This window comes from Malurus melanocephalus, unplaced genomic scaffold, assembly GCF_030028575.1.
Source record: "Malurus melanocephalus ecotype Western Australia unplaced genomic scaffold, MMel_1.1 scaffold_47, whole genome shotgun sequence".
NCBI lineage: Eukaryota > Metazoa > Chordata > Aves > Passeriformes > Maluridae > Malurus > Malurus melanocephalus.
The window spans coordinates 1,455,601-1,472,287 of record NW_026623279.1 but is presented as its reverse complement, the minus strand read 5'-3'; the positions used below and the strand labels follow the sequence as shown (position 1 = coordinate 1,472,287).

The 16,687-nt window shown below is 40.0% G+C and overlaps 1 protein-coding gene across 1 annotated transcript in view; it reads right to left on the bottom strand.

Annotated features, from left to right (window-relative positions):
* CCDC149 (coiled-coil domain containing 149) overlaps window positions 1–4,699 on the bottom strand; it is a 51,034-nt gene extending 46,335 nt beyond the window's left edge. The window contains exon 1 of the mRNA XM_057365067.1: window positions 4,466–4,699. Coding sequence (XP_057221050.1) covers window positions 4,466–4,513 — 48 coding nt within the window. The 5' untranslated portion in view covers window positions 4,514–4,699. The remainder of the gene's footprint in view (window positions 1–4,465) is intronic.
* Between the last annotated feature and the right edge of the window lie 11,988 nt (window positions 4,700–16,687).

Genomic DNA, 16,687 nt, shown 5'->3' with positions numbered 1-16,687 from the left:
TGCTAMCAAACTGCCTTAAGTTTAATCAAGTTTCTTCTGATTATACTCTTGGAGACAGTTTTGTTGTAGAAACTGAAGGGTCCCAAAGCGCATTGCAACCTCACTGTTTGGGATATATTGTTGACTGTGTTTCAATAATGGTGCTCCCTTTGACTTCAGATTAAACTGTTAACTTATCTGAGAGAGTCCAGCAGTCGAGCACTCAGACCCAGAGAAATACACAATTACTGGCCATTCGCTTGCCATCTCACTTCCTCATCTCTGATAAAACCTGAAACAATGCAGTGACCTTGGTTTTATCCCACCATATCAACTCTGCTTCTCCTGCTGCCCATCTCTTGCTTCACTGGCTGCTTCGCAGCTGCTGAAACACAAAGCAGGCTGGTGTAATTCACTGATGATAGAATTGATATAAGCAGCTCCTCAGAATGCCATTGTCTTGATTGTCTTGATGACAATATTACACCACATCATCTTCACTCACCATTTAGGAATTACCCCAGTTTAATAGTTAATGCTACTGGGCAATGTGGCCCAGCCCTTAAAAGTTTAGTGTGCTCTGMATCAGATTACATTATTAATTTCTCTCTGATTGTTTCACATCGCTGTGGGTCTCAGTCCAACCTGACACATGGAAACTAGGGAAAGCAAATACTCATTTTGYTGTGCAAAGGTCCAGCATGCAAGTCTTCAGAGCACTCTCCCATAGCTCCTGAGAATTCTGGAGTGCAATATATCACAGTGCCAGGTCTTTTTGTGCTTCCACTTCCTTTTCCAAATGTCAAAGTCATTACAATGCCAACCCAACCAATCAGGAACTTTAGAGTATCTACTCTGCTTTGCTCTTCTCTACAGCCACTGCATTTGTCAATGTTAAAAAAAGTTCTGAAACTAGTGGCTCCAAAGCCTTTTGGGTCCCCTCATATAGGTTTGGTAAATTACATTTCATACTTTTTTTGARAAGGAAACATGACAATATTATAGAAGTATTACGAACATGAAAATCTCACCGGTTATCCTTCTTCTTCTCTCTTGTCCACATAAAAAATTATGCAACCAAGGTAAGGTGTGCTCTACCAGTTCCAAGTGGGCTAGGTATCTCAGTTTTCAGAACTCATGTCTGGAACATTTAGCTATTTCAACTAGAGCTACTGCTTAACACTTTGGTAAGTCAAAATTACTAAGCAAGGGAGCTCAAGAGTCAAGCACATCACCTCCCTCTGTGCTGCTGAAGACCATACACAGTGAATAGCCAAGAAATAGTCTCTTGTGAATGACAAATTAAACAGAAACTACATCTTTTCAAACTAACTTTAGGAGGTGCAGTCACATATGAGTAATTGTGAATAGTAAACACTAAACACTCTAACGTGTGGGAGGTGACAAGCAAAAGAGAAGCATTTTAACATTGGATATAATACTAGAAGTTGGCAAATCTGAGGGACCTTGAAGATAATCTAGTTCCAACCCTGCTGCCATGGGCAGGGACATCTCCARCTAGACCAGGTTGCTCAGACTTCCATCCCACCTGACCTTGAACAACTCAGGGATGGGGATGAGGAATGAAATGCATTCTTTGGATAGTATTTTTAGGTTTATTAAAATAATTTGTTTATGGAGGACTTGGGTCACCAGCAAGAAAGTTCTTGCCACAGGTCAGTCTCTTGTGTCACATAAGCAGTTATTCATCAAGTCTTCACCCTAAGACTTTACACCAGCTTTTAAATACCTTAAACATGGGTCATTGACTGATATAAACATTAGAGGAAAACCAGGAGTCCAAGCAGAAAAATCACACGGTAACCCAACAAAGTAATTCACCTTTTAAATATATATCCATCCATCACCAATACATGAATTTGGCTAAGGAACAGGTAAAAGTTATGTGGATTTTTGCTTCTGAAGTGAGTTCTTTTACATATAGTTTGTGAGATTATCAATCGAAATAATGACTTTTTTATGCTTCTTCAGTATTTGCTAAGCTGGCTTTGTCCCAGTATTCTTACCCACGTCATCTATTCAGTGAGTTTAAAGAATGCTCAAGGTACATGTGGTGCAGAGATTGTTCAGAGTACCAGGTGCACACTGGGGCTGAAATGTGTGTAGCTGTAGAGTAAGTGGAAAAATACACAAACATGGAGGCAAAAAAGCAAGCAAGAGGTTAGTGGTGAGCATAATAAAAGTAGAAAAAGATATGTGGAAGGGTAAAGAGGAAAAGACACTGAAGTGGAACAAAAGTCAAAAAGAAAAAGAAAAGTAAATACAGAAAAAGACTAAAACAGAAAAAAAAGTCTTTTTATCTAATAAAATAAAAAGACAACCTACAAAAATAAATACGTACAAGTGCTTGTGGATAAGAACCAAGCATGTAACCTATCCCTTTTCTTAACATCTGCAGTGCCAGAGTTTTGAAAATTAGTTGCTTTGACAAGTACTTTAATTTCTCCTCACTTTCAAACTTGGAGGACTGGGCTTTTGCAAATGAGAATGAATGTGACCACAGATTGGAACCCACCAGCATGTGGTCTTTTGCACCAAGATTTTTAACACCATCTTTTAACTGCCTACTATCAGCAATGGGAGGGTGATTGTTTAGAGCTACCATGTCTTTTCTTGCCTATGTTATCTTGTATTTTGAAAGTTTCAAAACGTTTGTGAAATGCAGAGGGGAAACAAAATACCTAGTAGACACTGAAATTAATAGGCCTTGAGAAACTCTGTACCACTGAGAGATGGGTAAATTCAAAAACCTTATTACAAAGTACTTCAGAATTTTGAGCCACTTCATCACAGACCCATTAGGATGTTGGAGTTAATGGATAAATCACATGCAGTGAATCACAAAGCCAAAGGAAGAGGAAGGCAAAGCCTGCTGTGGAAGCAGAGAGAAAGGAAGGAGAGGTGGAATATAGAGTCACTAGACCTCTGACTTTTTCTGAACAAAATTAATTATATGTATGCTTAAGTACCTACAAGACKGTAGCTTAGCACAGTCATTAAACCTTGCTACAATCAAGAAGCCCCTAAACTGAAGCAAGTGTGCCATTTCAGGACTGAGATTTAAGGTTAAACTATATAAAAATTAAAAATGTTCCAAACTAATTCTAAATTACTTTTTAAAGCAAAGAATAGTAACATGTCTTCTGAACACACCTCGTGACTTGTCTCTCATCTCTTACCCTTCCCTCCCATGTGAAACCACCCCCAGCCCAAATAAAACTCTATTTGAGAATTGAGACATCAGATTCAACACTGCACAAACAGGATACTACTAAAAGTGCACTTTTCACTTTCTCCTGGATCATTTTGTGTCTTTGCAAGTACTATGTGCATAGACAGACTCCAATTGTGGATGTACCATATACTAGCACAGATCCATGTCCATGCAAACTCCCACTGAAATAACTAGGATTAGTCACAAGTTCAACACCCTAAACTCAAACATCTTTCTGACAGATCAGGGCTTTAAACCTTACATTCCGTTAACATAATGGARGCAAAGTCCTTCTGAAAACAGAGGAATTCACCTGTGTACATCGTACTGTAGGACACTAGACTGAACCAGGTTTATCCAGGCCCATTCTGTTTGCCCAGATATTTTGTCAGCTGCCTGTAAGCATAAAAATATTATTTTTATAGTAATGCAATGTAAAAATCAACATGCTAGCCTACTTCATTTATTGGCCAGTTTAGCTAATAAACAGCTTTAATAATACTCATCGAAATTATACTGACCTCAAGTTGGTTTGAGTTTGGGAACTTACCCTACATAAAAATGTGTACCTGTAAACACTGTGGATTTTTTAATGGGGACGCAGTGGACAATAAAGTTTCTATTCTTGTAATTGGGAAATCCTCCACCTGTTGAGGCTCATARGCACCGTGCTATCACATTCTTTTCTCCCATTGTATAAATGTCACCATGGGTCTCAAAACCCATCCATATGTGATTTAAGGTAAGTAAGAATACAAGGCATATGGGACAGGGGCAGCTCGGCCACCCAGGCCGGTGCCGCAGCCGGACTGCTCTGCTCCTCCGGGCGGGCAGCAGTGCGGCCCGAGGCCTCGGCCAACCCTGCAGCCCAGGGAATCCTCGGCAGTTTCAAATCAGCCGCAGCAGTAGCGCCTACAACCCGCTCTCCGCAGCCTCAGGGCGGGTAACATACACGGAGAGGCTCGCAGGCGCTTGTTGTCGGTGCTCCGCAGCCGCGCAGGGCCGGGGCGGCAGCCCGAGCAGGGCAGGGCCATGGGCAGACGTGGCSGCACAGCTCAGCCGTGACCGGCACAGCTCGGCGCCCCCCGCCCGCCGCTCCAGCCGTGCCCCCGCTCGGCCGAGGGCCGGCTCAGCTGCCGGCGGCTGTGCCCCTGTCCCCGGCGTTTCCCCGAGGCGCGGGGAGCAGCCGGGCCCGCCCGCCGCTCTGCCCGGTGCCCGCTGCCCCGGCCCGCAGCCTCCCCGCCGCCTCACCTCGCTCAGCAGCCCCTGCCAGTCGCTCTCGCTGCGGTGGGAGCTCATGGCTCCGGCGGGCCGCGGCGCCGGAGAGCTGCTCCTGCGGCCCCGGCCTTAGCGCCGAGCAGCCCGCGGGAGAGGCGGGGACTGCGGCCACCTCTCCCGGCCCGCCCTGCCCCCCGAGCGCCGCCGGGACCCGAGCAGCGGGCAGGGCCGGGCCCCGGGGCCGGGGCAGGAGGGCCGGGCAGAGCGGTGGGGCCGAGCGGCACCTGCCGAGGGCTGTGCGGGAGTGTCTGGGGTGCGTGTCCCAGGGAACGGCCTCCTCTCCTTACGTGCGCCTCCTGCATTACAGCTTGGCACTGCTGCCATGTCAGGCTCTGGACAGCCAGACTTCCGTGAGGACTGATCCATGAGCGGACCAGCATGGGAAAGGCTTTAGTATTATATATGTCTAATAGAATTACGAACACAACTTGTGTTGTGTATGTCATGTGAGACACAGCGGACAAGGAGGTAGGCGACCATTTTCCGAAAACACGATCGTGACCACTGCCCACTTTGGCACAGATCTCCGTTGTTACTCAGTCCACGGAGGTGTAAATAATGCAGTGAACCAGCACTTGACCCGGCTTCTTATTTCCCCGTTGGCACAGACTCTGCTCCATAAGCACTGAGATGCGAGCATGGCACCCAGGCAACGCTCCTCACCCTTCCAACACCTCTGCTCCAGCCATACCCTCCGCAGCTCCTGTGAGTACACATCCCCATGGACCAGGTCTACCTTGAGGCACACCATGGCATCTTTGTTGTACTCCTAACACRGAGAGCATTCCCAGGACTTAAATTTTCCAAGCAGAGTCCAAGCGGAATTGTGTGAAGTATTTGAGTAGTTTAACCCACAAGTACTCTGTTTGAAATAACACCATAAACAGCACAAGACAACATGATAAAATATGCATGCCTCGTTCCTTATCACAATTTACCCATTGTTAAGATTTGTTTGTCGTCTAGGCACAATGTCCTTCTATTCTCCAAAATGGCTTAGAGCCCCCTTTGACAACTTCACATCCCATTGAACAGGTGATGCCTTGGCCTTGCCACTGACAACATTTCTGTTCCAGGTGTTTAATTAATGTCTTATGTGGATAGAAATGTAGGCTGTAGCTAAACTCAGCAGGAATGCTCTTTGAATGGAAGATTATAAATTTTAATAAATGCCTGTGGCTATCTCCATATTAAAAAAAAAAAGAAGTCCAGAAGAGCATCTAGTTTGAGTATGGAACTWTAGTTAGATAGTTGTAAAGTTCATACATTTCACTTGCAAATTATAATTCAAACACAGACATTTTCTCCAAATTATAAACTTTTTTCTCCTATATTAGCTGTTCCTTATCTCTAAGCATTCTGTAACTTTAATGCCATAGAGGATACCTTTGTCTTTCCCCTTTGTTCATATTTTTCTGTGGTTTACATTGTCATGTCTGTGATATATCACAATTCTGCATCTCCTCAGAGGTTTCTCAGAACAGCGAACTGTTTCTGAAAACTACACCTTATTTGCACAGGCAAATAGCAAATAATGAAAATTAAATTAACAAGAACTGTAATTTAAACCACTGATTAAAAGTATTGTTGACTATATTAGAAACGCAATCATTTTCTTAGTGTTGTTATTAGTTAAAATTATACAACTGCTAGTGCAGATGAACCAAACAGAATCTTTTTTCCAGTTCTGCTTTTCATTTGCAGATATCCTCTCCTTTGTTTTCTTGGTTGTGTAGCATGCTGAACTCAGAATACTCTTGCAGAAGGAGCTTTCCTTCAAAAGCYCTAACTTTTGAGGGATGTCACTCATTTTAATTCCAAATATGCTCACACTCCTCACAAACATAAGGTTTTAATTTTTATTGATGATAAGTATTCAAATAAGAAGTAAGTRCTCATGAAAGAGAGGTTATTAAAACAATAGGAACTCTCAGTGTTTCCAGTTCTTATGATTTTATCAAAGGGCTGATGAGAGCTGGTGTTTTTCAGAAAGCTCATGCTCTTGTATGAGAATAATCACTTTCTTTTGAAGTAAGAGTAAGATTCAAGGAAATAAATACAAAATAAGCTGAAATGTGACTTGAGTAATTTGATAGGATCAGAAAGAAAATAAAAGAACCCAAATATATACATTTTAAGTAATCACTTTTAGTGCCTGATATCAAGACTTTTGGCAGCTTTTTCAGCTTTCCTGTTCYTCTCTGCCTTACTTACCTGTGATTACTGCAAAGCCCCTGTGTGACAGTCCCAGTCAGGCTATTTTGCCAGCCTCTAGGCAGGAACATACTGAGATAGGGATCCTCTTGTAACTCAGATAACCAAGTTAGGAAGAAGGGGACACAAAATAATTCACCCTAGTTTATAAATAGGAAACTGAGGACAGTAGTGATTGCCTTGCCCAAAAAGACCAAAGTTTTAAACATAACCAGGAAGCACAGTTGCAGTTTTCAGGAGTACTAGTCTGCTGTTTAATTGCAAAAGTAACAGGGTGTCTTGGTTCTTCTCCTACCTGCTGCATAACTGCTTTTGCACCATTGCCTTGCCAATATCAGAAGAGCACAGTGAATGCCTGAGACAAAAAATCATCTCTCAACCTTACTCTTCAACTACCATCCTGTTGTCTTTGTCTCTAGATCTGTTATCTTCTCCGCTCTCTTCCTCTACACATTCACTAGATAAACTTATCTGCTTCTAGTGTTTCATCTTCCTTCTCTGCAATTCTGCTTTGTGATCAATCTTTCCCTTAGTATCTTGATTTCATCTGTCTTTTTCACCAGATTACCCTCTACTTCTCTAAGCATTTTCTACATTTCATTAAGAAGGCTCCAAACTTTTTAAAAAACTTTTTTTTTTTTTTTTTTGCCTGGACAAATTACACATTCAGCATAAGATCTAAGCTACTGTGGCTCATTGATGGAAGTACTCAAGTAAACATACGTTTAAGAAGATTTAAACAACARTTTTCATTTGTAGGAGATTTAATCAACAGTTTTAAAACACTGCTTTCAGGAATGAGTGTCTTTGTCATAAATTAAGAAAGAAAATAGCCTGGGTTTATATCCACAGGTAAGCCAATGAATGGATTGCTTCAAATTTTGCTGCCTCTTTTTGTCAACATTTGTCTGCTGCACTAACATCATCATTATATCTGTGTCCAACTCTAAGGAAATATATGAATCCCAGTGTAAATCYTTAAGGTCTGGACAGGCTACATAATTGAAATGTAATGAAAACATATAGTGCTTTTCTCCTGAAGGATGATTCAGTCTGACTGTCCGTGGATGTTTCAGGGTTTCATTTAATCAGGGTTTAAATACCTCTGAATGGGGATATAACCTATCAAAGATAAAACATTCATTTTAGTACTCTTGGTAATTTATATTGGCATTATTCTATTTCATGTTGTTGCTAATCTGATGATAACCACATGCTCAAAAGCTCATGCACACATTTTGGAGGAAGCACACTGTGTTTCTTGGAGGTTACCATTATTTTTAGATTTTACCTGTTTCCCTATTTCTTTTCTTTCCTTTTGTTGTGCCTTTTTAAGAGGCTGTTTTTTTGTCCATTTATATTCCAGCTGCGCCTTCTCAATTTTCTCAGGTTCATTGCTGGTTTCCCTGTCCTGTATCAGCTCTTCTACTTCACATGCATGATCTGTCAGCAGGACAATAAGATCTGCAGATCAGAAGCAGTTTAGCAGTTATTAATTTGTGTTGAATCCTTTTCCGGTCAGTCAAGTCCGTGAAGGACACATCTTAGGCAAGCAACAAAGATCGCTAAAGTGATGGTGTTTCTCTTTTCCTCTTCAACGGTTTCAGACCTTCAATACAGTGCTTTCTTTTGTGTATTAGATGCTTCYTGTAACTTTAAAATTGGAGGAAGGCAGTCTTTATTTTCTTCTTGGTTTTTTTTCACTTATTTTAACCTGTCTTATGATGGTTAGTTGGTGCAACTGGATACTGGAGTTGAGAGGAGAGTATCTCTCTCTTCTATAGAGAGAGTAGAAAAAAGAGAATTTCGGGGAAGAGACATGAGCAGACTATGATCTGCACAAACCAACTCTAGGATGAAGCTTGGTGGTGTGGTTTGGCCAGAGAAGAGGGGAAAACCAAGGCAAAACAGCAGTTAAGAGCAGGGAGTGCAGGTAGTGGGTGGGATGCTCAGGAAAGAATTGAGGGGAAAGCTGTAATATGGTGGGGCAGAGGAGAGATGACAAGTTTGAAAACAAAATAATTTTGAAAATGAATGAACACATAGAGAGAACTGTCCTAACTGAGATTTTCTGAGTGACTGRAAATTCAGTCAAATGTTCTGTTGTATTAGTTTTCTATGAGTAATATATTACGTATAAGTTCATGTGCAAGTGCTTTGAATAATTTTGTTTTAAAGCCTGGTTTCTCCAAAACCCTGTGATACTGTAGCATGTAACTCTTAGGCACACTTCTAGAGAAACCTCTGGCCTCAGGCAAAACCAAAGTCTTCACAGGAAAAAAAACTGATTGGGTTGTTCCTAGCTTGCTTAGGGCTGAAATGCTCAAAAAATGATGGTGGGCAGAGGTGTTGGAGCAGGTAACCAGTCCCTAGATTTTGCTACAAACACCCATTATACAGAACTGTTCAGTTCAAACACTCTCTTTTGTGAATATACTTAGTATGGTCTACTATGTAGACCATATGACACTATGACACCAAGTATGGTCTTCACTGAAGTCCCCGAGGAACACCAGGCTGTGGAYGGGGCTCTGCAGGATGCTGGCAGCAGTTCAAACCCAACTTGGACAAGAACTCTCTAAGTTCTTTAAAAGCATCTGTAAAATTTATTGRTTTGATCTAGGCTGTATTGGAAAAATTTGGCACTGTTGTCTTTCCTAGTGATAGCAAATAACCATGTAGAGATTAAGAATTAGTTATTTTACGTTCATCAGCAGAATTTGTGGCTCTTCCCCACACCCTAAGAATAAGGAAAACTCAATAAGAACTAAAAGATAGCAATAAAGAAAACAAGTACAAMATCTCAGAGCTTTTTTTAAGGCTTGTCATTACAGTTGAATAGAGTTAGTGTAAATGAATTCTGTTTTCCCAGAGGCATCAAATTCCTCCTGTCAAGACAGTCTCTCAAGAGAGACTTGAAAGTCTCTCACTGCCCTCCTRAATTATTATTATTTTCCTTAAAATTTTCTTGCTATTGATGTAACTAAAAATTGAGTATAAGATCAGAGAAGATATATTGTCAAGTGACTCAGACAGGCACAACTGATGGATACTCAGGAAACATGTACTGCATTTTATGTTCCTTTGAGTGCATTAGAAAAATATAAAAAATAGTTCATTTTACTAAAAATCCAGGTGGGAWACTCACATTGCTTTCTGCTACTATGAAGTTGAAGAGTGACCATAGTACTGCCATCAAATCTGACTTATGAGTGATTTTTTCAGATGTGTAGGTTCAATTTTCAACTGGTGGGTTATGTCAAATCCCTGAAAACTGTCACACAGTTGCAGAGTCTTTTATTGCTGTGACCATAACACACTCTTCAGCACGAAGACCATCACTTTACWTATGTGGTCAATACTCAGCAGACTGTAAGCAAAGAACAAGGTGGGATACATAAAGTACTGCCAGCTCGATCCTGTTCTCTCTACTCAATTTAGAGAAAAGAAAGAAAGCGAGCCCACTGGCAAACAGCAAAAATGTCAGTGAAACAGAACTTATTGAGACTATTATAGCTAGGTAATTCTTCATTTGAAAATGTATGTCTGGAAAAAAACAAAATCTTTTAGCTTTGGTGTGCATTTCTCTGGGTTCTTGAGGAAATTTCCCATCAAACCCTGACTGTATCCTTTAGAATGTCAATGGCATAAGTTTGCCTGTTTTATGTTTAAATCATGCAGACTTTTGGAGCTTCAGCCTCAGCCTTTTTTTAGTGACCTTTGGTGAGCATTCTGTTATCTCCCTAGAAACTTGTCCAGTTGGTAAAACCAGTTAAATCAAAGAGCTGAAGCCTTATTTCTCATAAAATATGAGATAAGACCATAATAGAAAGGCTGTAACTTCASATAAATACTTAGTTATAAAGCACAACAGATTTAGCAGAAGTAATTTAGGAGTCTGTTTATATGTCCCAGGTTTGAATCAAATGGAAAGAAACAGAACCTTCTAATTATCACAAGAGCCATTGGAGTAGACACTGTTGTAGAGTGACTGTCTCTTTTCTTTGCCACTGCTGCTTTCTTTCATTCCAGTCAAAGTAGATCTATACCTTTAATTTTTTTATTACTGTGTGTTTTACCTTTGAATTTCACACATTTTTTCCTTTTTATTCTTGGTTTGTTACTGTTTATTTTAMAAATAAACTTCCTTTCACTGAGATAGGATATTTTTTCATCATGCTTGTTGGTCACTGAATCAATTTAAAATATGATCTCCTGGTCCCAGTGAGAAGTCATATGTGGAGGATATGTTTACTTATTCATTCTGACAAATGGAGACATCAAACAATCTGTACCAAGAAGAACTCCATAAAACTAGATAAGATAATGGCTGAGGGCTCTGACTTATATTCAGCAGTGGGCAGAAATCACAAGCTGAAGTGTCTCTCCCGGGCCCTTGCCTTGTCCTCCAAAGGCTGCTTGTAGGGACAAGTAAAAATTATAAAACAGCTTCTGAATCACAATTTTAAAATAAGTGTACTGAAATGAATGAAAAGATGGATTTCAATTAATTTGTATATGCCATGCATATCTATTGTGCTTTCTTTAGCCATCTGATTTGCATCTACTTTCTTTAGCAAGTGAGATTCCTGAAACCTGCCAACAGAACACCTCGAGTAGTTTTGYGGGTGTGTACTAACAATTCGGTTGGTATCCAAAGATTAGGAGATAAAGACACTCAGATCTCAGCTRAATTGGTCAAACTCTACAAGTTTTTCCCAAAAATATTTCCTTCATKAAGGGTTTTCTCTGTCACAGACTTCAAGGTTTTATATCAATATTCTCATTAAGTAGAAGTGTTTTCGTTTTTTGAGAAATACATTTAAAGGGTGGAATAAAGAAAAMTAACTGATGCTTTCATCACTGGAGGTGGGATCCAAAAGCATTACATTGTTCAAGCAACTTTAGGGCTAGAAGCTGAATTCCATGGTGTAAGTTTAAATGCTGTGAGGTGCCTAATTCCCATCAAAACTTTAAGATGTGTGGCCTTTCTCCTTTAAAAGAAGCAGTAACATATCATCTAATAGCGTATTGAGTTATGTGGCTCCTCATTTCATGCTTGAGCCAGTCTGTGTACACAGAGGATGAGTCTTTATTGGAACATCGCTAGGTTTTAGGACCGTCCTATGAGCCTGCTGCCCTCAGTCATATTCGTACTCAGTTCTAGGTCGTTTCTCAGTCTATTCCCAAAACAAGGAGAAAAAAATCCAATCGGTAAGAAGTCCAAGCCTAGTTATTAAGGCCCTTGCTTGGACATTTTGCTGATGGAGAGCAAGCTCTGCACTCATGCTGTGCATGGGTTTCACTAACAGCACAATGTCATTTTTTTCAGCGTTAGTSGTTGGGCAGATTCTGACACACCAGGAAAATGTATCTGTTTCAATTTGGTATTTAACAAGGTGCACAGATGGTGTTAAAAAGCAGATAGAAGTGGTTAATCACCTGTGAATTTTAGGCATTTTTCAGCTGTTCATAGGGACTTGAGGAGTGCATTTGCTGCATGGGTTTCTCCACTATGATTTGCATTTCCATGGTTATTTTCAATCAGTCACCTCAGAGAGGTTTGCAAGGCTCTTCATTCCAAGGCAGTGAAGACCTGCCCATGTCCACATTCCTAGCACAACAAATTATTTGAGACCTGAATCATGTGGTATTCAGTATTCCCMTTCAGCCAAATCCGTATCTCATCACACCCTGAATTGTTTCATTTTACTGACACCATCTGTTTCTTGCACCTCAACCAATTTGTATTCCATTTCAAGAGTTGTCCCCTATGCTCAGCTTTCTGACCTTGTAAATCGATCTCCTGTAGAGTCTGTAACAAATACTTTCCTGAAATCTGGATGAATTATGTCAACGATTTCATCTTTATCAATTCAGCAATGCCTTGAAACGACCCTAATACATTTGTCATACATGATCTTCTTTTAGCACTACCAGGCAGCTTTCCCTTTACTAAATCACATTCCTAAATGAATTGTAATTTGCCTTATAAATGTTTCCATTATCTTGCTCACTACTACAGTCAGTCTTACAAGTCTGTATTTTGTTGGGCCTTCYGAGTGTCTCTTTTTGACAGCTGCTGAAGACACTTAACAATGAAGTCCCTTTTGGGTAAATATTAAGTGGTCCTTAAAAGAAGAAGAAAAAAATTAAAATCTAGTAAGATCAACTCTTAGTGTTCAATAGTAGTTTTAGAGCATAAAAGAGGATTTCTTTATTGCTGGCAGTTAGTGGCAGTGATGGATCATGGCATAGACATTCTCAGTAYGGCCAAACAATTTCACTGTATAGAATTTTATATAGCTACAGCTAAAATTCAATGAACTGATTCAGAAGGTTCAGGATAAACTATAACAATAAGTTAAAACCCTTAAATCGATTTGGTATTTTAAAAGGATAGGGAGCAGCAAGATGTCATCTTCCTTCACAGGTCTAACTTTAACTGGAACTGTAAATCCAAAGCAGAGTATTGGTGGATAAGAGTATATAATGTGTGATTTAAAACCCATCCTGGAAATCAGTGAGGATTTGAGTACACCAACTTTAAAACATAATCAGAGCATTATAAGAGTCCATCCAGAAAGTTAGGAGGATTTTTTTTTTTAAGAATAAAGATAAATTTCGTATCTTAAAGAGGCTATTTTTGAAGAGTGCCAGGCGAGATGAGAAAATAAAATGACTGTGAAAGAAGCAGCAAAGTAGCAGAGGCATAGATAACCACTCATCCTACTATCCTCTCGAGATATGAGCTGAGGATGATTTCTATCAATGACTTCCAAATATAAGCTTTCATTATGTTGTCAATCTAATTTGAATGTAAGTTATTTGGAGCACATGGCTGTTTTGCCTTTGTGTTTGTCTGTAAAGCGCTGTGCCCCCAAGCCAGGAAAAAAAAATTCTCGGATTAGAGGAGATAACGTCCTCATTGAAAGTCCTGTGTACAATTGCTTGTTTTCTAATCACCTTTGTGAAACCTACCCCTGCTACACCACACAGAGAAATTCTTCTTCAAAATAAGAAGAGTTGCAGCTTAGTTTTTACTAACCCTGGAACAACCTCTCTGCTTTATGAGGTATYGGAGAAACTCCTGCCAAGTTACATTAGTTTCTAGTGAAAAAAAAAACACCTGAAACCCAAGATTTGGCTTTGGTGATGACCTGAAGTTCACAGAGCTCTCAATATTGAACAAACTTCATGTCTGAGATGAAATCCTGAATTCTCACTGAAGTGAAATGGAGTTTTTTTTCACTGACCTTAGAAAAGCCAAGGTTTCAATCCTCATTTTTGTGACAGGACTTACTCAAGTTTTTGCATTCCGTGGCATGGTTATATCAGAATTGAGTGCTATAAGTTAGTCCACAAGTAATACAGAAAATATTATCCCCAGATCTGCCAGATCTAAGAGAAAAGCCCCAAAAGTATCTTGTTCAATACTGAGAAGTCCAGTTTCCTTGTCTTAACTCTCAATAAAAGCATAAAAGTTGAACTAAAGGACAATTAAAATCTGACAACATGCTCTTTATATATATATATATATAAATACTGAGTGGTTGTCTAGATTTCAGCTTTCCTTTCCCATCCCCTCCTTCTTTACAATGAGTCTACTCTAAATCTCCCTGGTTTTGTTGCATTGTATCTTTCTGTGTCTTTGTATTTTATTTTTCTTTCTGCTCTTTGAATCTAGATGGGTCCTTTTTCTATCTGACTTTATTTTATGTGTCTGCCTTTGAACAGGGCCTGACTGAGGAACCAGTTCATAACTATGAAACTGCAGACTGGAGAGGCTTTCCTTGCTTGAATYCCCAAATCTGGCACTGGTCAGTCCATGGTTCCAACCTCATTCTCAAAGGAGGCCAGTGAGGACTGCTGTCTCTTATCTGAAGGTTACCATGGGCATGAGCTACRTGTGCAGCTGGATCAGAAGGCAGCAGAGCACTTGTGAGGCACCACAGCACATCCTGCATGAGCCTCCAGTAGCACAAGCCAAGGTTGAAGTCAGGCCACAAGAGTCACTGCTGGCAGCAGACTGAGCCCCACATTCAGACTGGGGCATAAGACAGGCTGTGTGTGACAAAATCCCTTTTTAGGGGAGTGATTTTAATCAGCTCCCAAGTTTTACAATGGCATAATGTTAGGATGAGAGCAGTTAGTAACCAGTGGGGAAAAAAACACTGCCACAAAAAATAAATGAAAATGAGGTGTTCTGTTAGAGTATTGGGGCATTTCAAGCCTCAGGGGTTATTCATGTAAATGAATCTGGTGCTTATTCTGTCAGGGAACACAAATCAATAACACATAAGGAAATAAGAACTAACACTTTTAAATCCCAGATGAAATCAAACCATACAAAGCAGATCCCATTATAGATTTCAGGACCATGCTCTCAATCAGAAAGAATTTTGCTTCCATAAATAAAGTTGTTAAAGGTGACCCCACATTAGGGGTGGGAGTTTTGAACTTACCTCCCAAAATACCTGAGGTGTTTCAGACACTGTTTTTCTTTTGGATCAAGYCCAAAAGGTCTGCAAATATGGTTTATTTGGACAGCATGTGAAGGTTTGATTGATCCAARAGCTCTGTTGGCATAAAGATTTATTGAAGTGTGCTTTCAGGAAAACATGGTTGACTGTCCAGTGCTACCACCATGAGGACTAGATTCCCCAAGAAAGTAACAGCTTACCTATGACTCTAAAGAACTAGTACCGAAGGAAAAAAACCCAAAGTTTAAATTATGCAAAAAGCTATTGGAGAAAGAGAAATCAGTCTTGATGTCAACATCATTGGCAATCTAAATATCTGGAATTGCCCTGTTACRTGCTCACCAGAGTCACAACATTGAGGGTTTTTCTGCCTCCTTGTCTCTGAACACAGASTTTCCACTAGCTCACATTTTCCAAGTGTTTAGAGGCATATGAAAGCAAGATGCTGAAAAGAAGAAAGACATTTTCTTGGTCACTTGAACCTTGGATTTGGGGRTCTAAATTACCTGAGACTAATCTAAATTACCTAATTCGCTTCTAATGAGAATGAGTTACAATGTTTAGTTTGAATCAGAATGGCTGTCAGTGTATGAAAGTCACGCTTTGCATCTCACAGGGTATGTGTAGTTCCATGGCAGAGAAATGCAGATTCAGCCCCTATCTGCACTAGCCATATTGCTGTCCAGGTATCTTGCCTTGCTTATCTGTGTTTAGAGGTCTTTGTTCAGCAWGAGAGCATCACTTTAGTCTTTCCACAGCTTGTTGTGTTGTTTACAATCTTACTCAGACTGCTGTTGAAAATGCTTTTTTCCTTTTCCCAGTGTGAAAATACAACATGCTGTTACTGTTTACAGCAAAGAGGCTGGCATGGCTGTGCAAGCTGAAGAGAAACACATATGCAGTGGTAGATTTGCTGTAATACTTTCACAGAAACTTGCATTTATATTATTTTTAAATGGTTCTGCTATCAAARTAGTTCATTTTGTTAAGGAAAAGAAAAAACCCTCAAAATTATTTGTGGAAAATAWTGTGGAAATAAATAATTTGGAAATGTGACCTGCTGCTAATAATCTCTTAAGAACTGTCCTAATTTTAGTGACCTCTTAGAGGAACATAAGACTACCTAATCTATTTGGAGGTAGTGTTTACTTTCCAGGAAAACAAAAAGGAAAAGGGAAAAAGAAGAACTCAAAACTAGTGCAAYGAGAAAGCCTGAAAACATAATTCTGAATAAATTACTTCCAATTTCACTTTTACCTATCAAACTTGGTCTGTGACATACTTTACAAAGACATGGTCTAAATTCTATGGAACAGCCACACTCGTGATCCAGAGCAGGAGGCTGCTGTCTGAAGTTGTGAAATTGCTTGTAGGTATTTGAAGCTTATATGGTATTTTTTGTCCTGCCTTTAGACCTCCAGCATAGTGCATGCATTCATGTACATGAACTAACACATGTTGCTCCCTCTTGGTAATATAAAAAACCTTGTCAACTAAT